The sequence below is a fragment of the Cyrtonyx montezumae genome, unplaced genomic scaffold (genome assembly GCF_038088225.1).
Source record: "Cyrtonyx montezumae isolate F1298 unplaced genomic scaffold, pur_monq_1.0 scaffold_11, whole genome shotgun sequence".
NCBI classification, from domain to species: domain Eukaryota; kingdom Metazoa; phylum Chordata; class Aves; order Galliformes; family Odontophoridae; genus Cyrtonyx; species Cyrtonyx montezumae.
The window spans coordinates 8297905-8320153 of NW_027071837.1; the positions used below are offsets into that span (position 1 = coordinate 8297905).

The 22249-nt window shown below is 43.5% G+C and overlaps 1 protein-coding gene and 1 long non-coding RNA gene across 3 annotated transcripts; one reads left to right on the forward strand and one right to left on the reverse strand.

Moving 5' to 3' along the window:
• Positions 1-1185: 1185 nt before the first annotated feature.
• Positions 1186-17404, forward strand: POF1B (POF1B actin binding protein). Its single transcript, XM_065729505.1, has 15 exons — positions 1186-1564; positions 6060-6098; positions 7447-7548; positions 8249-8458; positions 9585-9700; positions 10289-10316; positions 10658-10732; positions 11475-11567; positions 12527-12640; positions 12807-12959; positions 13087-13197; positions 13505-13633; positions 13910-13983; positions 14351-14465; positions 16178-17404. Exons 1-15 carry the CDS (start codon positions 1187-1189, stop codon positions 16181-16183), a joined length of 1743 nt encoding a protein of 580 aa, XP_065585577.1. The 5' UTR covers position 1186; the 3' UTR covers positions 16184-17404.
• On the reverse strand, positions 14326-22246 carry LOC136044274 (uncharacterized). Of its 2 annotated transcripts, none has more exons than XR_010621800.1 (6): positions 20488-22246; positions 19951-20006; positions 19005-19096; positions 17779-17847; positions 16464-16557; positions 14326-14409 (listed from the first exon to the last, which is right to left on the reverse strand). It is a non-coding gene; the product is annotated as an uncharacterized LOC136044274 (long non-coding RNA). The 2 variants fall into 2 exon arrangements; XR_010621799.1 differs by having other exon boundaries at positions 17775-17847.
• Between the last annotated feature and the right edge of the window lie 3 nt (positions 22247-22249).

Below are 22249 nucleotides of genomic sequence, written 5' to 3' on the forward strand. Positions count from 1 at the left end.
TCCGGAAGTTACTTTTTATTTCCATTACAATGGGATGACTTAGGCTTTCTTTCTGCTGATCCTTGTAAGAAATTTCCAAGGCACACTTTATTAAACAGGGCAGTATGCTACAAGCTGGTACTGTTTCTTGAGCTGGCTAACTAATTGTTTTCTACGTAACACATTACAGCTCTTGTTTTTCCCTGGGGAGTAATACTGTAGTTTCTGTGGTTTCCTACTGAAGCATAAAGCAATTTCTAATGGTTTGTGTAAAAACAGAGACCAGGCTGTTGTAGCCATATGTTATTGCTTTCCATGAGATTTTTTTAACTGTTACATCAGAAGCCATTGGTAGGTTTTCCAAACTGGTGAACCAAGAACGAGGTTTTAGGAGAAAGTGTATTTCTCTTATGTCCTGGTACATCATTTGTTCTGGCATACAGCACTATTGAAACCGGTGGGATGGAACTTACTCCAAATGTGTTTGGTTTTAAATACTCTCCTAGATGAACTGGATGTCTGCGTGAGTTTAATGACCCAAGCTAAGGGAAACTTTATTATTTGATGAATATTTTTCCAGATGTCACTGCCATGCCACACAGAGTAACGCAGCCAGTACTGCTCTGTTATCAAGGACTTTCTGCCATTGTGTGGCTGTGCTGCATGACCTGAGAGCACAGCAGGCACGAAGGGGAAACTGACAAAATTAAGAACCTAAGGTTTATTATTAAGGATTACATTTATTACACAATATTATATAACTATGTTATTACAATGCTACCACGCCGAACAAAGTTACGTTCTTGGTTAGGGCTTGCCTGACTCAGGTAATGCAATACAGGAGACCAAAACAAAAGCTGCTGCACTGAGAAACTAACCCGAATTCATACTTTTCTCTGCAGAGTGACAGTTTGGATAAGTTTCCAACCTTGTGTACGGGCGAGTGTCGTGTTAGTCCCCGAGTAAGCTTACTAACTCTGGCCTCGGCCAAAGCAAGCAGCCCCCTCCTTTCCTGCACGAGGGAGGTCCCGGCCCGGCTCTGTCCGCGCAGCAGCAGCGCAGCCCCGCGCTCCCCGCGCCCGCCCCGCGAGGGGGAGGCAGCCGCGGGCTGCAGGTGCGTCCCGCCCTAGGCGCGGCCGTCCCGCAGGTACTAATCGCAGCCCTGCCCCGCCGCCCGCCCGCAGTCGCCGTCCCGCCGCGCCTCGAGATGCTGGGGGGGCAGCAGCAGCTGCAGCCCGTCGCGCTGCCCCCGCACCTCCAGCAGCAGCAGCACCACTACTACCGGCGCCAGCAGCACTACAGCACGCTGCCCGCCGCCCGCCGGCCGTGCCGCGAGCCGCCGCCGTGCCCGGAGCCGCCGCCGTGCCGCGAGCCGCCTGCCTGCCCCGAGCCGCCGCCCCCGCCGCCCCCGCCGCCGTGCTTCGAACCGGCGGTCCCGCAGCGCCAGGAGAGCGGCGCGGCGTTCGACCGCGTGCGGACCTACGGCCCCGGCTGCCGCCGGGCGGGCGCGTCCGGCTCGTCCCGCGCCGCGTCGCCGCTCGAGTGCTCGCACGGCCAGCCGCAGCCCGGCAGCCAGCAGCCGCAGGTACGGGCGCCTCGGGGCCGCCCCTCGGCCGCGCCGGGAGTACGCGGCTGCTCCGAGCGGTCCGCAGCCTCCGGGTACGCTCGGCCTTCCCGCCGCAGCGCCCGGGGCCGCCCCGCTCCGGCCTGGGCCGCGGAGAGAGCGGCGGCGGCGGCTCCCGGGGCGGGATGCGCGAGGAGCGCGCTGCGGTCCGGCACGCTTCCCTGTGCGTTTCTCTTTTCAGTTTGCGTCAGTTTCGCATGTAGTTCCTGTTCAGCGACTCCGATTTACTTTAAAACAAACAAACCGACCGACCGACCAGAAACTCGCAGGTCGCTTTTTCTGTTGTACCCGTTTGGCGGTCTGTGCCGGGAAGGACCGACAGCCCACGGCGCTGCGGGAGGGACGCGGTGCGGGAGGGACGTGTCCTCCTGTGCCGCCGCTCCTCCGAGCAAAGGCCGCAGTCCCGGGCTTCTCTGTCGAGGTGTGCGCACCGACATCTGATCGCAGACCCGAGTGCTGTCTGCAAAGTGCGTCTGATTTTCAGCACCTGTTACGGTCTCTGAGTCCGTTCAGTCGTGCTGATGAAAAATATTTTCTCGCTGAAGTGTTTTCTGGATTAAACGTTAAGGACAGAGGGTGTAGCTCAGGTTGGGTCTCGTGTGGGTGGCAGTTGTAATGGCAGAGGGGGAAGATGGCTAATAGAGGTTATTAGGGAGCTGTTAGGAAGAGAAGCGTGGTGAAGCCAGCAGGCAGTGCACAGAAGCTGCGGGCCTGGCACAGACTGCTGCTGAGAAGAAAACTGCGGGTGGGCAAAGTTTTTTGAGGAGCTGTGACTAGAAGAGCACTTCTGCTGTGGATTCTGGTGTCCTCTGAGCAGATACTGTGCAGCCACAAAATGAAATGAAGTGTGCCTCCTGCCTTCCAATCTCCCTTAATGGCAGCCTGCAGCTGGAGTTCAATCGTACCATGGATAAGTGGAGGGGTTCTCTTTGAGTAACATCCAGTTCACTTTTTGAGAGCTTTTGTGGGTTGATGATAGTAAATGCTTTCATCACTATTGATGTGCTGTCCATAGTGTCCATTCAGTCTTATAGCTGGCATCCTCTGTTCAGCTTACATACAATGCTGTAATGAGACAGAGGGAAAAGTAATACATGCATAGAGTGTGCGTGATTGCGTTTTTGTGGTTGTGAAATGTTCCTGGTTCCGTTTTCTTTCTGTTTTTTGGCTCTAACTTTGCTTTATCCTTGATGTAGAAGCCAAGTGCTACTCCCAGCCATGGCAAGTTTCATTTGGAGTAATTGAAGGCAGATTTGCTCTCATCTGCCTGGACTAAATAGAGAATCATGGCGAGCATGAATCCTCTTGGTGTGAGGTGTCTGTTTCACTGTGGGGGTAAAATCCCCAAAGCATTTGCAGTGGTCCACTGGTGGGGAGCTCTGTGAGGTTTCCGTGGCACTGCAGACTCTCCTCCTGCTGTGCAGACGGTGCCATGTTACTCTGGTATTAGTGAAGATGTGGGATTTCCTGTGCTCTTTGCAACAGCCCCCAGAGGCGGCCTCCCTGTTTCAGCTGCCAGCTGTGATGCTGGAGTTCTGGTTAGATGGCTGGGTTGTTTGTAATTAACGAGACAATATGCTACACAGAAAAGGTTTGGTGTTTGTGGAACTCTGACCGTGGGTTTGTCTGCTGCTGAGGGGAAACTTGTTGGATATAAAAGTGAGTGCAGTGGTTGATTATTATTATGATTTTTTTTCCCTAAAATTTGCCCACGATGACTGGGTAAATCTATCAAAGACCTATTTTGAGATTTTAAAAGTGTACCGATGAGCAGCTGTCACTGTGAAAGAGCTGATGTTTGCCTTTCGCAGTTACTCCTGTAAGTGTAGACCTGCTGTTGCATCCTTACAAATCCCAGGCCCGTTGTGGACACTGGGATCCATGGCAGCCGCGGGCTGCCCTGCCCGCACAGTGCCCGCCTTCCTCCGCCTGTTAAGGACGTCCCGCCTCTGAGGCCGCAGGAAACCCGCGGGAGGATTAAGGAGAAGAGCCCCACACGTACCCTTGGGGATGGCAGAGGTCTGCGGCAGCCCGGGGCTGTGTCCCAGTGAGCTGTGCTGGGGTGGGCCCTGGGCTGCAGTGCTCCTGGGCCGGGGCTCCCTCCGGGCTGGTGCGGGCTGGGCCTGTTGTGCTGGTTTGGGAGGGGAGCAGGCACGGCCCTTCTGCCGCGGGGCGAGGGCAGCGCGTCTGTACCCCTGCTTGCCGGGAGGGAGAGCTCGGTGCCTTACAGATAGGTGTCATTGCTTCCAGGCAGACCTGGGTTCTCTGTGTTATTCTGCGTGTGATTTATACCACCCTTTGAGTGCTACAAGATTAAAAATGTACTCTCACTTAAAATTCTCTAGCCTTCTGATTCCTGAATTTGTTGCTCTGAGAGCACATAAGTGACTCGGTACAATAATTTACAAGTTACCCTTCCTGAAATAGATAGCGTGAGTTAATGTATTCCAAAGTCCTGTGGCAGTGGCATTTACGTCAGGCAGGTTTGTACAACTTTTCACTGCGCTGGAAATGTGCCCTTTCATTTCGTAGACAATACTTATCCTGTTTTCATGTGCCACACCACAGTAGCCAAGGCTGAAGAGGAGCGAGTTTCTGTCTCCCTTTGATGTCAGCTGTGTCACTGTGGGTGCTGCTGTGTGCACGAGGACACGGCTGTGAAGGCACACAGCGGGACCCTCGGTCGCCCTGCTGAAGTGTTCTGGTTGACATGTGTTTCTCTGCCCAGTATTTCTTTTCACTTTGATTCTTAAGATGTCAGTGAGATGTAGAGGTGCTCCCTTCACCCTCGTGGTCTCTGTCAGGTTGTGATTCAGGGCTGTGCTGACTGCAGGGGGCTTTGTCCTGCACTGCTTTGCAGGGGGCAGGAGAGGAGCAGGAACTGTTGGGTAACATGAAAGCCCAGCACAAGCAAAGCATAAGGAATTCATTTGCCACTTCCCCCTGGCAGGTATGTGATGTTCAGTCGCCTCCAGGAAAGCAGGGCTTCACATATGGTGTATAGCTGAGCGTGGTGCCACACAGAATTGCCATGTCCTTGTCCAGCTGATGTCGGCTGTGTCCCCAGCCCGCTGCTGGCAGGGCAGAGCTGAAACATCTTTGGCTCTGTGCAAGCACTGCTCAGCAACAGCTAAACAGCAGTGTGTTATTGTCACTGTTTTCAGTCCAAGATCCAAAAGGTAACATCGTATGAGCCTCTACAAGCAGCTCTGTGCCAGCCAAACCCATGACAGCCCCGAAGGCCTAACTCAGGTACATGGAGCGAAGGAGGGAGCAGCTTTCCAAGTTTTCTGCACTAGTTATCATTTTGAGATTTCTTAATTACCGTGATTGGTGCTGAAACAATTTCTTCTCCACTTTGATTTCTCTTCCCTGGTAATATTATGATTCACTCTTGGGAGATTTGGAAAACTGCTTCAGGCTTCCTAAACTTGTGCAACAGTTCACAACTGGAAATTTGACCTACTTTGGAGCTGCTCTTAATCCAGTTAAGTACATCTCTGAGGCTCAACTAAAGCAAAGTAAACTTTCCAAGCCCACAGGTTAAGGGAATAAGTGATTTGTTAGGAAAATTGAAAGTCTGCACTCTGAGGAGGAATAAATAGCACGTTGTAGACTAACAAGTTGCCCTGTCCTTACAGGAGAGTCAGTGGGAATTTTGCTCACTTGGATAAATAACTAGACGTGGAGACCTCAAGCAGAATGAATAAACTGTTCTGCTGTTGGCCCAAACGATGGAGCAGACAGTGCAGGGCAAGAAAGAATTTATACTCAGAAAGGAACAGAACTGCTGCAGTTTATGGATTTCTGTGATTTAAAAAGGCGTATTTGCTTTTTCAAGAATGAGCTATGTTCTATGTGAGCATCTTTGTAAGTGTTAATTATAAGTGTTTTGTGCCACTTTTTGAAGTGATTGTACTCATTGGTTCACTGGACAGTGGTATCTGTTGTCAATTCCCAGAGCCCTTTTACTTTGGTGTTTAAGCTAAGTGCACGTTCTCTTCCCTTGGTGAAGCAGGAGTTTTTTTAGAAGTACATCAGTTTGCACCAGCTGACCTTATGTGACATGTAAGACTGTGAGTTAAAGGCAGTGTTACATGGAACAGAGATGTGATCCTTGAAGTCCTGTCCAGCACGTTAGCTTTCATCTGTATCCTGTTCTTTTGACAGTTACAGAAAGTAAGGACTGATTTCCTCTAACCTACAAATGAATGATTGAGGAAAAAAGCCCAACTTCTGAGAATGCAGACTGCACCATACTGTATATTGGTTATTTCCTTTTGGGTGGAAAGGTCACAGCTTTAAAACTTTGCTAAGTGATGTTGGCCAACGGATCTCTATGTGTTTTTAGCTGATGGCAATATTGAGATTTATTTGGAAGCGTTTGGAAGCTGAATTCTGAGCTTAAATATTTGAAAGTGCAGTCATCACTGGATCTTTATTTTCTACCTTGCAGGGCACTATTCGAAGGATTATCATAGAGAATCCTGAGCAGGTAAGAAATCTGTGTCCTGCTAGAGTCTGTGTAACCCTTCCTGAACTACCCCAGCTTAGAGGTGCTTCCACACCTTTGTCACGGCACGCTGAGTATTTTGAAATCACGAGGCCCAGTCCTCTGGGAGATTGAAACCATTAGGAACTGAAAGCACTGCAGAACTGCCAGCTGGGCTTCCCAGCTCTCGCTGTTAAGTCTCTATCGGTATGCTTCAGTTATATTGCTAGCAGAGAAGAACTGCTGCTTGTTTCAGATGTTGTTTAGGTGGAAGCACAGTTGCAGTTTCCAAATGGAGAAGGCTTAATTTAAAAAAGAATAGTCCACAGAGTGACAGAGGAATTTAGAGATCTAGAGAAAGCTCTTTGAAAAACCTTCTGCCTTTCTGTTAATTCTTTGTGACAAACTCCTGAGTGGAATTAGATGTTCACATCTGGATGTTATGGGTGGAAGTCATGAAGGCAGAGTGCTTAAAAATTGTCTTCTTCCAGGAAGAGGTTGTAGGCAGCCCACGGGCAGTCTTCCATGACCACTGGTGCGCATTTAACCCGAGCTCAGGGAACAGTGTGGCTGGAAGATGCAGCTGTACCAGCAGCTCAGTCTCTGTATTTCTGAGACCCCAAGAAATTCCAGAAGCAGCATGAACAAGTGCTGTAGGAAGCATCTACCTGAGGAAGCATTTCTTTTCTGAAAGAGTGGTCAGGCACTGGAATGGCCTGCCTAGGGAGGTGGTTGAGGCACCATCCCTAGCGCTGTTCAAGAAGCGTTTAGATGAGGTGCTAAAGGACTTAATTTAGTAGTTGGGTAGAGATAGTGATAGGAGGATGGTTGGACTAGATGATCTTATAGGTCCTTTCCAACCTTATGAACTTATGAACTTATGAACTGTATTTGGCTGCATTCTCTCCTAGTTCTGTAGGCCTGCTTGAATTGCTCCCTGGTCTCTCAGTGGTGCCTGGGTGAACATTTAAGGTGAACAAATTCCATAGCTCCATGAACTCTAGCTAGTGCGACATAACATCCACCTTTGTTGCACAGCCTGCTCGTTTTCTGCCTGCCAGGGTTCTGCAGCTGAGGGAAAACAGTGCATTTGGGATTATACCATTTGGGGTGAAGGGAAACAGAGATGCAAGATTCAGAATCTGTGTGAATGCTGCGTGGAGATTGCAAAAGAATAAATCCGAGTTCAAGAGAATGAAATGAATGCACTCAAATATGGATAACTCAAAAAAGTGCCTTGAAGTGCCACTTTGAATCACAAAACAAAAACCATTGTTTTTTGGTTAATGTTGTAGTAACTCTGAAATTGCTGCCAACATTTATGAATACTTTTTATTAACATGTGTTACAGGAGCCATTATCCCCATTTCTTAGAGGGGGGAATTTCTGTCCTGGAAATAATGTCATCTATGAAAAGACAATAAGAAAATATGAACTATTAAATCCCCAGCAAGTAAGTTGGTTATTTCTGTTATCTATTGCAGAAGAAGATTGAGTCAGTACAAGAAAAGTAGCATTTGTGGTGCTTTGTGAACTAATGTGAGCCACAGAACCACATTGCTGAGGAAGAGTACGCGCTCTCAAAGAATGAAACATAAACTACTTTCCTGTTTCTTGTTTGGGTGGGTGGGTGATTTTGTCAATGGCATCTTCTTAGATTATAAAAACAGGACGTATGTATCCCTGATGTGGTGCACAGTGGAATTGCTGAAACATTTGTAGTGGAAAATGTCATCAGCTGTTTCCTTAAAATACATTTATTTTAACTGAAGTAAGAAAAGCTCACTAATTCTGCTGGTGCTCTTCAATCTCTAATATACTGGAATGGGATGTATGTGTGTAGTGGAGGTTCCTTTTGCCTGAGCATGTTAAGAGGAACAATACAATGAAGCATACAGCTCAATTATGAAAAGCATGTGTTCTGTGCTTTCATCTGCAGCTGCTAAAATGTGAGGAGTTGGTAAAATACAGTGCTGAAGTATGGTAGAATAAGGCAAACTCATATTCAGATAGTAAGAAGTAGCAATTTTATTAACATTATTAAAATACCTCAGTCTTTCAATGCAAAAGCACCATTCATTTATGTATTTTTATTGTGCTTCCATTTCATTAAGATGTGTTCAGCAGCTTAAAAAACTTCACTTCTCTTTTAGGAGAAGCAGTACCAATTTTCCCAGCAGTGTCAGATTCCGTCTGATCAGTGCCATGCCACACAGCCCTGCCAGCAGCACCAACAGCCCCCAGTCACACACCAGTGCCAGCAAACACAGACCAGCAGCCCCTGTGAGCTCATGCCTGTCTCTGTGACCGATGACTGCAGAGGAAATATAGTGAGGAGAGTGACAGTTCAAACGTGTGAACAGGTAGGAATCCTGTGCTTGATGTTTTACTATTCACAATGTTTTTGTACAGTGTGCAGAACTTTACAGATGGATTAAATGACTGATTTCTGCTCTCAAAAGTCCATGTTCAAAAGCATAGCGTGGTAATTAAGCATTATGTATCCACTCTAAGTATGAACAGCAAAGTGCTTAAGTGTGTCTATCAAGTCTTGTTGCTTTGTTGTGGTGTTTCTTCCTTTATCTGGGAGTGCTGCTCATGGGTTCAATCAGGTTTCATCTATCAGTGTACAACAAAGGCTGAGTAATTCAACACTTATGCTTCTTTCCAGTTTTGGCACAAACTATTTTATAAAGTGGGCACAGGTTAATTCAGCATTGCTTTCTCTCTGAGCTGCTCAGTAGGGGTTTAGAATAACGTGGAGCGTTAGACATAATTTCATTGGAAGCACAAAACCAGCATCACCTTGGAGCTGCTGGAGGTAGCTGTTGGTGTGTAGTGCTGTTCTGGTTGGGGGTACAGGTGTGGGCAGTTCCTTCCCATGCATCTGCTGAACATACAGGTGACAGGGCTAACACACTGGGTCACCTCTGTAGTGGTCTTATGTGGCACTTTCCATAGGCAGAGTCCCATGAAACAACTTAGTTAAACTCATTTAGGCTGCTGTTTTCACTTTTGTTGTTCGCATATAATGAAGTAAACATTTTACCTTCAGTTGGAGGTGCTTTAACATTCTGTTGGGTTTGAAAAAAGAAAAAGAAATAGGAGGTGGCTCATGTCCGCCCCTTTCTGTAAATTTTGGGTGCTGTCCACGTGTGTTCTTCCTGCTGCTACAGCTATGGAAACATTAGAGACACCCGAAGGAAGATTTACTAATTATCTATGCTTTCTATGTTAGAATAGTAATGACAACGTTGCTGTGGAAGATATTTGCCTATTTCTTGTTGTAAAGGAAGAATTTATTTCAGCATAGTTTACTGAAAACCAGAAGACATGGAGCACTCAGTAGGGAAAGAATAGTATAAACAGATCAGAAATTAGTAAGAGCAAACAAAACCACGCCATCTTATTTGCAGCACTTTCACACTCAGCTTTCTTCCTGAGGAAGGGAATGCGTTGTGATCTTGCTTATCTTGTCACATTTCGCAGGAGAACAATGACCAGCTGGACTGCCGCTACTTCGGTGAGCTCCTTGCTGAACTGAACCGCAAGAGCAACGACCTGTACAGCTGTCTGCTGCAGCATGTGGAAAAGATAGGAGGAAGGTATTGGCCTTGTGTCTGTTACTGCGTTTTGGTATTCCAGAAATCCTAGGAATGCAGTTGGGAGCACAGTACTGTTTGCAAGTTGATTCAGGTCTTGACAGTGTCCTTACCCTTCCTTCACATTCAGCATTACTTAGGTATTCCCCCCCACCCTCAGTTCATGGTTTCAAAGCTCACTGGAATGAGTGTAACCTGTATTAAACATCACAAAAAACCCTGGCACTCCTAAGAAGACACTTGATGCATGTCAGTGCACTCCAGCTTAGCTCTGGGTAAAGACATCACTCAAGCCAACTAAGAACTGGGTTAACCAACCATAATTGGGATAACTGCCCAGAGAAACGGAGTTAGCTTGTGCTGACTGTGCTGCTGTTGCAGTATTGCAGTCCTCTCACGCAGCTGTTCAAGGAGTCACATTCGATCACACAGTGCCCGTCGCCTTACAGGGAAAGCAACAGCTCTTACCCTCATAGTGAACCTTCCTTGTTTTGTACTGCAAAGACAGATAGCCTTTCTGTAGCTGACAGAGTGGTCAAGTTCTGCAAAGTCTTCTGTTAATCAGCCCATTGCATTCTGTCTGTTTTCCAGGAACTACGACATCGAATTTACAAGTCAGGTGAGCGTCAGGCAGCTTACAAAGCTGTTCTCTACAAGTCTCAGTAAGAATGGTGTGGATCTTGGTGCAAATTAGGCCAAGCAAGTTTAACTGAATGATGCTGAGCTTTTGTTGTTAGTTCATGATTTCTGTTAAAAGCATTCAGAGCCTGAAACCTTCTGCTGGTATGTATTTGCAAGTGTGGTAATACTGAAAGATACTTTGATCTATTTTCATTCTTATTTGCCTTGTGCTAAACATGTTTTTCATAGCAGAGCTGTGTAATTAATTAAGAAACTTCATCATGCTCAACCAGGCAGAATTCTTAATCAAGATGTCTCCTTCTTACTCCCTTTGCTTAGACTGAAGATATTGAAGAATTAATTCCCAAAGGACTGTCTGAGGCAACAAAGCAGCAGATTCGTTATCTCCTCCAGGTATGTAAATAATGTGGAGGGGAAGTCTGCAGTAACTTCAAGCAGTAGGAGCTGGTGTGCATACACCAGGGAATTTGTACCAACGTTGCTCAGCATTCTGCTTTTTCCATTTATTCTGTGTGAAGGTATGGAACCACACAAGTGGCTCAGGTGCAACGCAGCAGTTCATTTCACTGCTCACTTGTGTGTCTTAAACTGCTTCACTGGAATTTTCTTCCAGTTTTGCTGGAACCCATTTTGGCTTTTGTTAAGTAATGACAGACCACTGAATGTCAGTATTCTTGTCTGTGTTGTACATTAATGCTTTACTTAAAAAGCTAAAGGTGAACAGCAGGTGTTTTTACCCATTACTGATGACATATCATGCCCTTAATCAGGTCTTGCCTTCATGAATGGTCTGGCTGAACACCAGTAAGTGCACACACACAACATCTGGGAACAGAACATAACTGTTTCTGGTTTGGGTCCGTTTATAAATGGCTTTCGTGTTTTTTCTCCTCATCGTATTCCTTAGCTACTTAACCATCTCAATGCCTGTGTGCTATATTAGGCAGTAATTCAAAAAGAGCAAAGTGTCTGAAAATGTCTTTAGAAATGTGTGCATTTCAAAGAATGGCACGTGCAGTAGTTCTAGAAGTTATTTCAGCTGTATAGCAGTTCTGTGCTTTTACATGTAGTTAAACATATTGTAAACAAACTCAATAATTAATTAGAGTAATATTTTATTTTTTTCTCTTCCTAGATGAGAGTGACATCAGATAAGTCTTTGAGACTTGTGCTTTCCACTTTCAAAAACTTACGTGAAGAGCTCTGCCATTTACAGGATGACCTAGGGGTAAGTTGCATTTCTCAGTCCCCACGGCCTCATCTGTTTGTTGGTCCCTCATTTATCTGTGATGAAATTTAACTTGTGAAGTCCAAGCTTAGTTGCTTTAATAAAAGTGGATGGCTCATTCATTGACTTGCAAGATTTGAACAGTGAATGAGGTTACACTTCTTCCTAGCAGTGCTGTTCAAGCATTCGGTTTGTTAAAGCCTAAAAAAAAAGCACAATTTCAAATGAAGAAAGCATCCAGTTGAGTGGATTTAGACTTAGCTCTGTGTTAGTATATACAATCTATGAATGTCTATATTGGTGGAGGTGTTTTGGAACTGTGTCTTTGTACATTCTCTGCCTGTGTTAGAAAGACCAAGTCCTTACTTAACAGAGCTCTCCCAGGAATCAGGGTAGCTCAGTTCCTTTCCTGCCTCCCGTGTATCCCCCACTCTATAGGAAAGCTGTTGTCAGCTGCCACCTTTAACAGCTCAGCAGTCCTGAGTGGTATGAGCACTGCGCTTTGGAAACTGGAGCCGTACAGCTTCAGGTAGTTACTGTCAGGAAAGCACAAACATTTCTCATGAACAGCCCCAGTACTTGACATCACTGGAAGCTTCACAGCATTCTCTTGTGAAATCTGAGGCTTGAAGAAGAGAGAAGGGTTTACCCATCATCTCTGACTGTGCAGTGAACTGCTCTCTGGATGTCTGTCTTGGATTCTGTTTAATAACTACATATAGAGTCTTTACAGTTTGAGAGCAGTTTCTGAGACTGCTGCTTACCATGCAACATGAAGCCACACAAAGAGCATGGTGCTGCTGTAATGAGCACACGTGAGCTTGTAGTTAAAAAAGTTTCAAGAAAATTAGTTATTTTTCACTTCTAAAATAATCAAAGTTGAACTTTAAATACACTTGCTTAGGACTAAGTTTACTGAAAAATTGCAGCTCCTGACAGCCAACACTTTTGTTTTACAGAAGCTAGAAACTGACAATGTCTTACTTAAGAAGGATTTGGCTTTTAAAGAATCTCAAGTAAAAGAATATGAAACTATGCTGTCTTCTCTGAGAGAGAATAATCGTCAGCAGCAGGTAAATCTGAGAATGTAGTTTCAGTATAATTACTGTCAGCCACAAACTAGCTTCTGTGCTGGCTTCTGAGTATTCCAGGTAATTACTGCCTGGCTGTGTGCTGGTGTGTGATCCTGTTACTTCCCTAAGGAACATTATGCATTCATTCCACTTCTGTGTTTTCCAGCAAGGACTCAGAGAGAGCACTGCCAGGTGTCGCTCTCTGGAAGAGCAGCTCCTTTCTCTTCGACTCAGTGAGGGAGAAAAGGATTGTCAGTTAAAGGAACTGGAATACTCCAAGCGTGCCTTGGACCAAGAGATCCAGAGTCTGAAGCTACAGGTAATAATAATTTAGTACCTTCACTTGTTCTTTGCTCAACTGCTGTTATTCATAGATGGAAATTAACAGTGAAGAAAATAATACTGAAGAAATCTCTTTAAAATAAAAAAATACTTCTTTCCTCTAGATCTGCTCCAGTCCAACAGTTCAAGCTACCACAGATGAACTGTCCAGCCGTTACGTAGAGATGATCAATAACTTGAGAGAGGATAAAGACCGTGAGATCCGTAGTCTTAGGGTATGCTGATTAACTTGGTGTGTGTGTGTGTGAATTTGTCACCTTTTGTGACTGGAGGTTAATCAGGCTATTTTTTAATTAAGAAAAGATCTATCAGATGCTTTTTAGATATCTTCTGGTTCTGCAATTACTTTTTACTGTGCTGATGATAGTACTGCAACTCATAGAACTGTGATTTAAAAAAACAGCCATTCCTTTGATGTCTGACTGCGATTTTAGCAGCTAGTACAGAGTTCTGGCTGTACACAGAAAGGCCACCTGCAGGGAGCACCAAACACCTGACTCTTTCCCAATCTGTATTTTATAGTCTCAGTTGTGCCAATTCCAGCAAGATATATCAATGCAAGAAGGGAACAACAGTGACTTGCAAATAAAGCTGCATGAACTGACAGTGATGCTGGAGGAGAAAGATGCTTGTATTAAACAACAGCAAGAGGTAAAATAAATAGCACAGCCTATTTCTTGTCTAAGAGTATTCTATGCTAAAGCCTCTGCTTGCTATGAAGGCAGCAGTTTAACCAGAAAGTCACGTGTACCTTCCTGGTTCAGGAACTGGGGTTAGGATTATTATTATCATTCACTGAGCTAAAATCAATAATGTTGTTAGTTCTTCACTAAGAGCTTCAGCATGTATTCTGCTGGGGCTCTAGAGAACCAGTAAGTCAGAAAGCATTATTTATTTTATTTGAATGTTTACTTTTGGTTTTCTCAGGAACTCTTCAGGCTCAAGCATGACAGAGTATCAAGCAGTCAGTCCCCTGGTGTAACAGCTATCATCACAAAGAAGTAATGTAGTTATTCATCTTTCTTAAAAATACATCCTCTTTCTATTGCATAGCTTCTGTTAACCATGTCCTTACCTCCTGCAAATGTCTTACTGCCCAATGTCAGTCCAACTTACATGGAAGGGAGCTGCTCCAGCTAGTAAAACCTACCCAGAAAGATTCACTGCTAAGCACTGTAATAGCAAATGGAGGGGTGGCCAATGTGTTACTGACATTCAAATTACAGCACTAGCATTTTTGTTATTAGTAAAACTATGTGGAGATTGTTAACTGACCGGATTATGGGGCAAGGTCAGAGGGAGTGGGATGGATACAGCTATGCACATTTCAGTTCTATGCTTTACAGCTGAGCAACTCTTTCTATACAGGTACAGGAATCAGTATCCTATCCTGGGTCTTTTGTCTGATGACTACAAGGTTACATCACCTGTCAACAAATCACAAACTATTGTAATTGAGAGGACTGGAGAGATATGGAAACATGTAAGTTCACCTTGAGATCCACTACGGAGTCTCTGAAATTACTGAGTAGTTAATTTTTCTGCTAAGACGTTATGAGCCAAAACTGATTGCTGAGAGAAAGCAATGGCATTCATTCGGCCAGGCTGCAAAAAGCAAGGCAACTGAGTCAGGTCAGGGAACTGCAGTAACTGATGGAGTGTAAGTAAAACAGCCTATCGTTATTTTTTGACCGTTAATTACCTTTAACAAAGGAAGTGGTGTTGCTCTAACAGTCTTTGCCCGGGTGCACAAGGCAGTCTTCCAGGCAGCAGTATCTGCAGTGTGGAGTTGAGAACTTCTTCAGTGCTCTGCTCTCAGGTGAAAAGCACAGGTGGTGTGTTTTGGGTGGATGGTATTCCTTTGAATCACGAGTATTAATTACTCTGTACTATTATTAAAACAGATTAAGCACCATTTTCCTGAAACTTACACAGAGACAGAGCAGTGACTAATTCAGGAAATGCAGGTGACTTCTTTTTAAAGAGTGACTTAAAAGTTACAGCAGAAGGTAGGACTGCAGAAGCTGTCTATGTTACAGGGCACAGGATAGTGTCAGATCTGAATACAAGGTAGAGACTTGAGAAAGATGAGCATGGCCAGCTCACAGCAACGAGTCTGATGAATTTGTTTGCAGAAAGGGACCCAAGCACAGAAATGTAAGAATAGCCTCCTGGGGGACAGCCAAGAAAAGGGAACTTAAGTCAGCATGAGCAGGCTGAAAGTAAAGCAAGTGGCAAGCTCTAAGAGGATATATGAGATGCTAACTGGAATTTTATTACCGATCTCTAAACCTCAACCCAATGAAGTATGAAGGAATTAACATAGTAATAAATAAATAACAGTAATTAAAAGCTAAACTCTCTTCCTACCTTACTTGAAAACTTAGTCATATTTTCCATTATAAAAATGGAAACAATGAGTGTATGGTGCATTTAAAGAGATCAATATCACTGAATAAATAAGAACTAATAGCTGGTTGCATTTTAAGCTTCCCAAGGTCTTTATCACTGGTGCAAGTTTCAGCTGAAACAAAATGACTTTGTTGCAAGATAAACTTGATAAATACAGTTTAAGAAGTGCCAATTTCCTCCAAGCTTGACAAATATTTTTTCTACATTAATGTTCTGTCAGCCAGATCTTTCTATCTGCATTCATTACTGAACAGCAATGCTGACTGATGGGTACCTGAATGGTGTACTGGAGGTACTTGACTCTGCCTTTCAAGTACAGAGTATTTACCATGCTGAGTTTCTTAGGATGTTCAAGTAGAAGCACTTCACTTCAATCCTAGCTCCGTTAGAGATAAATTCTAATGTAGAAACTGATGTCTGCTACTTAGGTGTCTGATATCTTCCTGCATTTGCTGTATTCATAAATACAAAAACGACCCCCCCAGTTATTGTCTATTCTTGTGATTACTGAGGGCAGTGACTGATGCCAGTTCTGACCTCAGCCACTTGCTGAACAGAACTGTCTACAGCTTCACCATATAACTTTGACCATTCCTGAACTAGATGCTGTAAGAGCTGATGTGCACAGCACTTATAAAGGGGAAGGCTTGCTGGCTACTTAAGGCACTTACAGTCTGTTAGAGAAAATAAGTACATAGTTAACTGAAGCATGCTTTATATAGCAGACAGTTCAGTGAGTGTGCATATTACCTTCTAACAGGCTGCTTGTTTCTTTGCCTTCAGGAATGAAATACACCCCTCAGCCATCCAACCTGCTTCCAGGAGTCCACAACAAATACCTAAAATTGCTTCCTTTTCTGCTATTTTTGTTTGGTTTGTTTTTTGCATCAGTGAAAGGTTTGGTCTGATATAGTGAGAGAAAGGCCAGGGAAGAAGTTAAGATCATGAAAGCATGAAGACAGTGCGAGACAGAGTCTTGTCCTTATTGTAACAAACTGAGGTACCTGTGTCCCTAACTTGCTGCTAACATCTGTGCACAAATGTTGCTTGTATTGTTTTGAGCACTTACTTTTCTCTCAAAGAGAATGGCACGCCATGCTGGTGAGGACTTCCATTTTTCCTGACGTTCCCACCATCTGTTCTTCAGTCACTCTTTCAGCAATCTAAAAGACAAAAGTAAGAACTCTGAAACATTTTTGTTTCCTCTTTGTAGTAGTATTCATGTTTTTTCTCTCCTCTCTGCCTGGGATTGAGAAGTGAGAGTGATACACATCTAAGTCACACACAGGGAATGGCTGGTTTCAGTACAGATTCACAGATTGTCACTGCATCTACTGCAGCCCGTTCAAGATGAAGTAAAACCCAGGAAGAACTGTCACAGGGAATGTTACTTATGTTACATCTGCTGATCTGAAACTAAACAAAGGAAAATGACTTCATTTGTTCCAGATATAATTGAGTTAGCAAATGACTTAATTTGGGCTGATGCCAATTTTGAAGCATGTTACTGACATCAGAATTAACATATTTCAGCTGTACCCCTATAAGCCCCCAAAGCCACAACTATTTATTTTGCTGTGTTTGAAAACATCAAGATCTTGTTATATTTTTATATAGAAAAGCTTGGTTTGAAAATAGCTCTTAGAGAAAATTTTCTTGTCAGACCGACCTATTTACATCTTTTCACTCCAGGCAAGGCTGTGGGAATCTCTCAGCTGATTTGGTACAAATAATTAGAGTGCTTTGGTATAAATAATTATGTAGCTGTTTAACTAACACAGTTTGTTAGGTGAGCGGGAGAAGTACTAAGAGAAAATCAGACAAAAAGCTTTATGCAGTCAGGTGCTAGCTCTGAGTCACAGGGTTCTTGCTTTGCTCTATTTCATGGAATCATAGAACGTTTCTGCAGACATAAACTTCTGTTTGCAAACAACATACTGCATAGACACTGTTTAAGGGTGAAAGAGTCCTGCTGCCAATATATGTTCAATAAATACAACTTTCTGAATCGTGACTCTCTACTGGAAACAACTTCTATCTACCTGATACTGGTGGGGATTGTTTCAGGGGGCGTGATGCTTTTCTGAGGCAATGGATTTCTCTATACCAGTCTTTCTAAGTAAAGGGATAGTGGGATGTCTCTTTTCTTGCAACTGCCTCCAACCTTCACTCAGTTAATATAACAGCACAGACAAAAAAAAATAATCATCATAGTACATTGACATTGTACTGTCAAATGTATCCTACCCCAGTAACTTCACTGGCACTAAGGACTTATCATCCTTGGTGTCCCAAACCATAAAAATAAATAAAAAGAAAGAAAACCATACTTGTTTAATGCCACCATACTGATGGAAAGAGACAAAACTTTCTAACTTACTTACTGTGGTCTTTGCCATGAGCTCATCTGGGTTTGACAAGCTAGAAGCATTAAACAGTTCCAGAGAAAGACACTGCAACAGCAGAAACATCAGTTATTAATGGACATACTTTGCACTCATTTCAGCTACTGCAATGGCTGTATGGTGTATTTACTGATCCTTCTGGAAAATAACTACTAATGTTTCTCTAATTCTGTATGATTTACTTTCTTAAGACTACAACACATATAAGCACAACAAGAGCAGTAAACGCCCTTACGGACAGAAGAATGCAGACTGAATGCAGTCAGTGCTGCTGGGCGTTGTGCTGTCATCTGATGACAGGGCCATGATTAGGCAAATGAACTCCTCTGCATGTACAGCTGGCACTGTGACCCGTTTGAAAACATGCAGGTTGTTCCATACTTGGAGAGCTGGTAGCACACATGCACACTACTGAAAAAAAAAAAAGACCAATAGTGCATTGTGTGCTAAGAGATCTGGGCTCATCAGGGTGACTTACAGCTCCCATACACTGCACATACTGCAGCACTGATTGCCAAAACAACACATTTTACTCCCAGGTACCACAAAGCAAGAGAGATAACTTGTCGAAAAGCAGAACTAGACAAGATGAAGTATAATGGCCATTTGAGGCTGGTTTTGCTTTTAAACTGGGTTTATTTAATAAAGCAAAATTAATTATTAGTTTTATTATAAAAACAACTGATATTTGCTATCGTCTCACCTGCTGCATCCCTTCTAGTGAACTGAAACTCATTTACCTAACATTTCTGTAGGACATGTTTTACGCACTTACTCATCACTGTAAAGGCCAGTTATCGCTCAAACTATCAGCAACAGAAACTGTTTCACCTCTGTTTCAGGTCTGTCCACTGAGATCGCTACATTCTTGCAGGAGCAAATTCAAAAAGTCAAAAGCAGTGTATGCACTTACAGCAATGCATATACTGCCCTCCTCTACTACTAATGGCTTTATGAACAGAACCCTCTGCCTGAGGTGATTTCACAGTATACAGTTTCTTGTTCTTAAACTGAAAATTAGAAGACAATAAATAAGTTTTTCTAGTTTTTGTTGCTGACCTTTCCAGGTAACATACGTAATTCGATCAGTTTCTCTGCTCCCACTGTGAAATAATGAAAGCCAAACAGAGTCCCAGTGTGAAAGTTCCTGACACCTTTAGCCTTGTCTGAAGAGTCTGAATACTGCAGCAAGGAAGGAAATGTACCTTTACTCCGACCTTTACCTCGAGATTACTTTGCTGGCGTTCTTCCACGTGCACTCTCCATTTCATCACCTTTAATTGCAGGCATTTGAAACCTGAAGAAAAACAATACAGACAATGATCAAGTCATGAATCATTTTTATCTTCTGGCTTTTAGGAATTCTGTCATTCAAATAATAAAAATAAAAGAAAAACAATGAACAGCTGACATTTAAAGTAACCCTTCTGCAGGTCTGCGAAACTCACTGCTTGCTCGAGCAAAGATGAGCTGTTTGTGCGTCACATTCAGCAGCACAGGAGGAGGCAAAGGGAATCCAAACGTGGTCAGGGACAGCTTCAGCACCACACTCCCAGGGGCAAACAGCTTTACACACAGGACACCTTCCCTCCTCATGGTATTTTGGGTGAGGTCTCTCCTGAGTCTTCTCTCTTGTCCAAATGGTGAGATGGGATATCACTCATGATTTCCAGAAAAAGTGATAGAGTACAATACCACCACCAATATAATTAAACTTTTGGCCAAAGACTTACAAAGCTTACAGGTGGCAGCACGTCTCCTTCACTTACTTCCTACCGCTGCTTAGGATCATCTGCTCTGAAAACAAATAAACAGCACCTGCCTGCACAGCACTGTCTAAAGGCTCCACTGCTTTGGGTGCACAGAAGGCACGGTGCTGCCAGCTTGGGGGAGGCAGCAGGGCAGGTACAGCCTGCAGACAGCAGGGATCTGGGGATGCACTGAGAAGAATTTTACTGTGATTTGACATGACCCATTTTAAAAATCGTGACACGTCTGCAGAACAGCCATCCCAAGTTAAATATATACAGAATGCTCTGAGAAGAATATAGGAACTTCAACAGTACCAAAAGATTTCACAGCGTTCTGAGGAAATTCGAGAATGTAGGGATACCGATACTTAGTTCTGTTACTTTTTCCCCCCCAACAGACCTTATTTCCACACAGTCTCTTCTTAGCTAGGCCTTCCTGTCAATTTCACTGTTCCACTGCCAAAAGAAGAAAGAAATAATATAAGGACATATTTAAAATGCTTAAGCAATAAGCCAACCAAACTACATTGGTAATTCATCTTCGTACTTCCCACAGGACAAGGCTGCCCGTAACCATTGCCATTAAACTCAGCTCAGCTCCTCCATCTATGTGTCACAGAGAGCAGTGCTGCTACACAGACTGGCTGCTCCCATTCTTCAGCTCCTCTTTCCCTTCCTAATTTGTTCATCAGCAGATAATGACGAACTGCAGTTGTAGTTTTTCCAACCACTATTCCCTCCCTCCATTTGTCACAGAAAGAATTAACCCACATCTATGATTTTAAACTGAAATATTGTAAGGTCAAAGCCTTCCACCATACTCCTGCCTGCCACCCCCATGGTCTGTTCTGCACCACACAACTCTGCTGGGCCTTAGGCAACGCAGAACAGAATGTGGTTAACAGGCTGCCCGAAGATGTTAAAAATACTTACGCACCGGGGTATTCTGTCCATCCTGATGGTGGAAAAATGAGCCAGCACGGAATGGTCATCTTCAGTCTGTGATGAAGAATCTTCTCCAGTCTATGTATTCAATATAATTTTCAGGAATAAAGCATTAAAATTGTCAACAAAACACAAGATTAACTGTTAGCGTTTTGTGAACGTTACTGTCTCCTCCTCTGACTGCCAGACCTACAGAACGAAGTATCAGAAACAAAAACCAGACAGTTCCACTGACAGTGTCTGCAGCTGGTCAGTACAGAGGCCGTGTGCTGGCTGGCTAAAAGCACGCTGGGAAAGGTCCCAATCTATCACCTGGTGTCAGAATTTAAGTATTCTAAAGAGAGAAGAAAGTTATGCAAGCAGTACTTCTAGCATTTTGACAGCTGTTCTTATTATACAGTTAACAGAAAGACAATGCCTAGGTGCCTTTTTCCAAAACTGAAACGTTCTGTTCACTTAAAGGTACGACAGCATCCCAGGTGATGATCATTTAGAAGCAAAAGGAAGCACGTTACCTGAAAGCACAGGGGGTGAGCTGGAACTCAGCACTCCGCTCAGCAGTGGTACACACGTACCCCGGGTGAGATGAGAAATAAACTCCAAAATATTTGGAGTGCAAGAGATGCGTTTTATTGTATGCCCGTTACGATGAGTAACACATTTAGAAATAATAATCCCACATAACAGTGACAATCTTATTTTACAGCGTGTACATCATTTTTTACAGCCACATAAAACACGGATTTTTCTAAGAGATTTCCCAAATGTCACCTCCTGAAGTTTAGAAATATATAAAAAAAAAATTTTCTCAAGGAACTGATTCTCATCTGGTGCAAAAACAAAATATGAGCATTATCTGAAACACAAAGCCACAATATAGCATGAAGTTACAATTTCTCATGTGAACAGCTGTGTGCAAACATGAAGCAACTAAAAAGAGTAAAAAATACACATTATATGCGTAACACTTCTGAACAGGTTGTTCATTAAATAGCCCTAGACCAGCTCGTTATATTAAGCGCCATTTGATTTGCAGCATGCTAACACAAAGCATTGTTTAAAGGGATGCATATTTTAAATGTATACACTGTAAACTGAAGATCCATCTCCAAACTCTAGCGGCAGCATATTTCTCTGGCTAAATACTGCATATATACTTTCTTACAGATTGAAAATGCACGTTTATAGTACGGTATACATTTCTTTCTTTTTAAGAATTGATTAAAAGGTGCAATTTTATGCCTACACTGAAAATTTCATATTAGGAGGTAGGACAACAGCCATACCTGGTAAGAACACTGCCCTAAAGAGCTTCTAAGTACTTTGAATTTTAATTCAAAACAAACTATAGGTTTTGTTTTTGTTTTCAATTTCCTTTTTAATAGTACTTTTAGAGATCTTAAAGTAGTGAGGAAATAAAGTAGTGCTGAGTAGCAACACCATCAGCTGCATCCATTTCATCCTTAAAAAATAGAGAGTCGGATTCAAACTTAATTTTATGTGCCATACTGAACAACATTCAGTCGTAGTTTCAGGTAAAAAAGGGAAATTATGTACACACACGTCTTTAAGCCTAGCACCAGAACACCACCTCTGAGATCATAACATAACGCCATATTTTTGACATTGTATCCTGCAATAAAATAGGTTAGCAGCTTTGAAAATCATTAAAAATTTCCTGTTGGACCTAACTAATAGAGGAAACCAAAAAGTTTCCCAATGAAATGTTGTTTCTGTGGAAAAGAGGACAACCC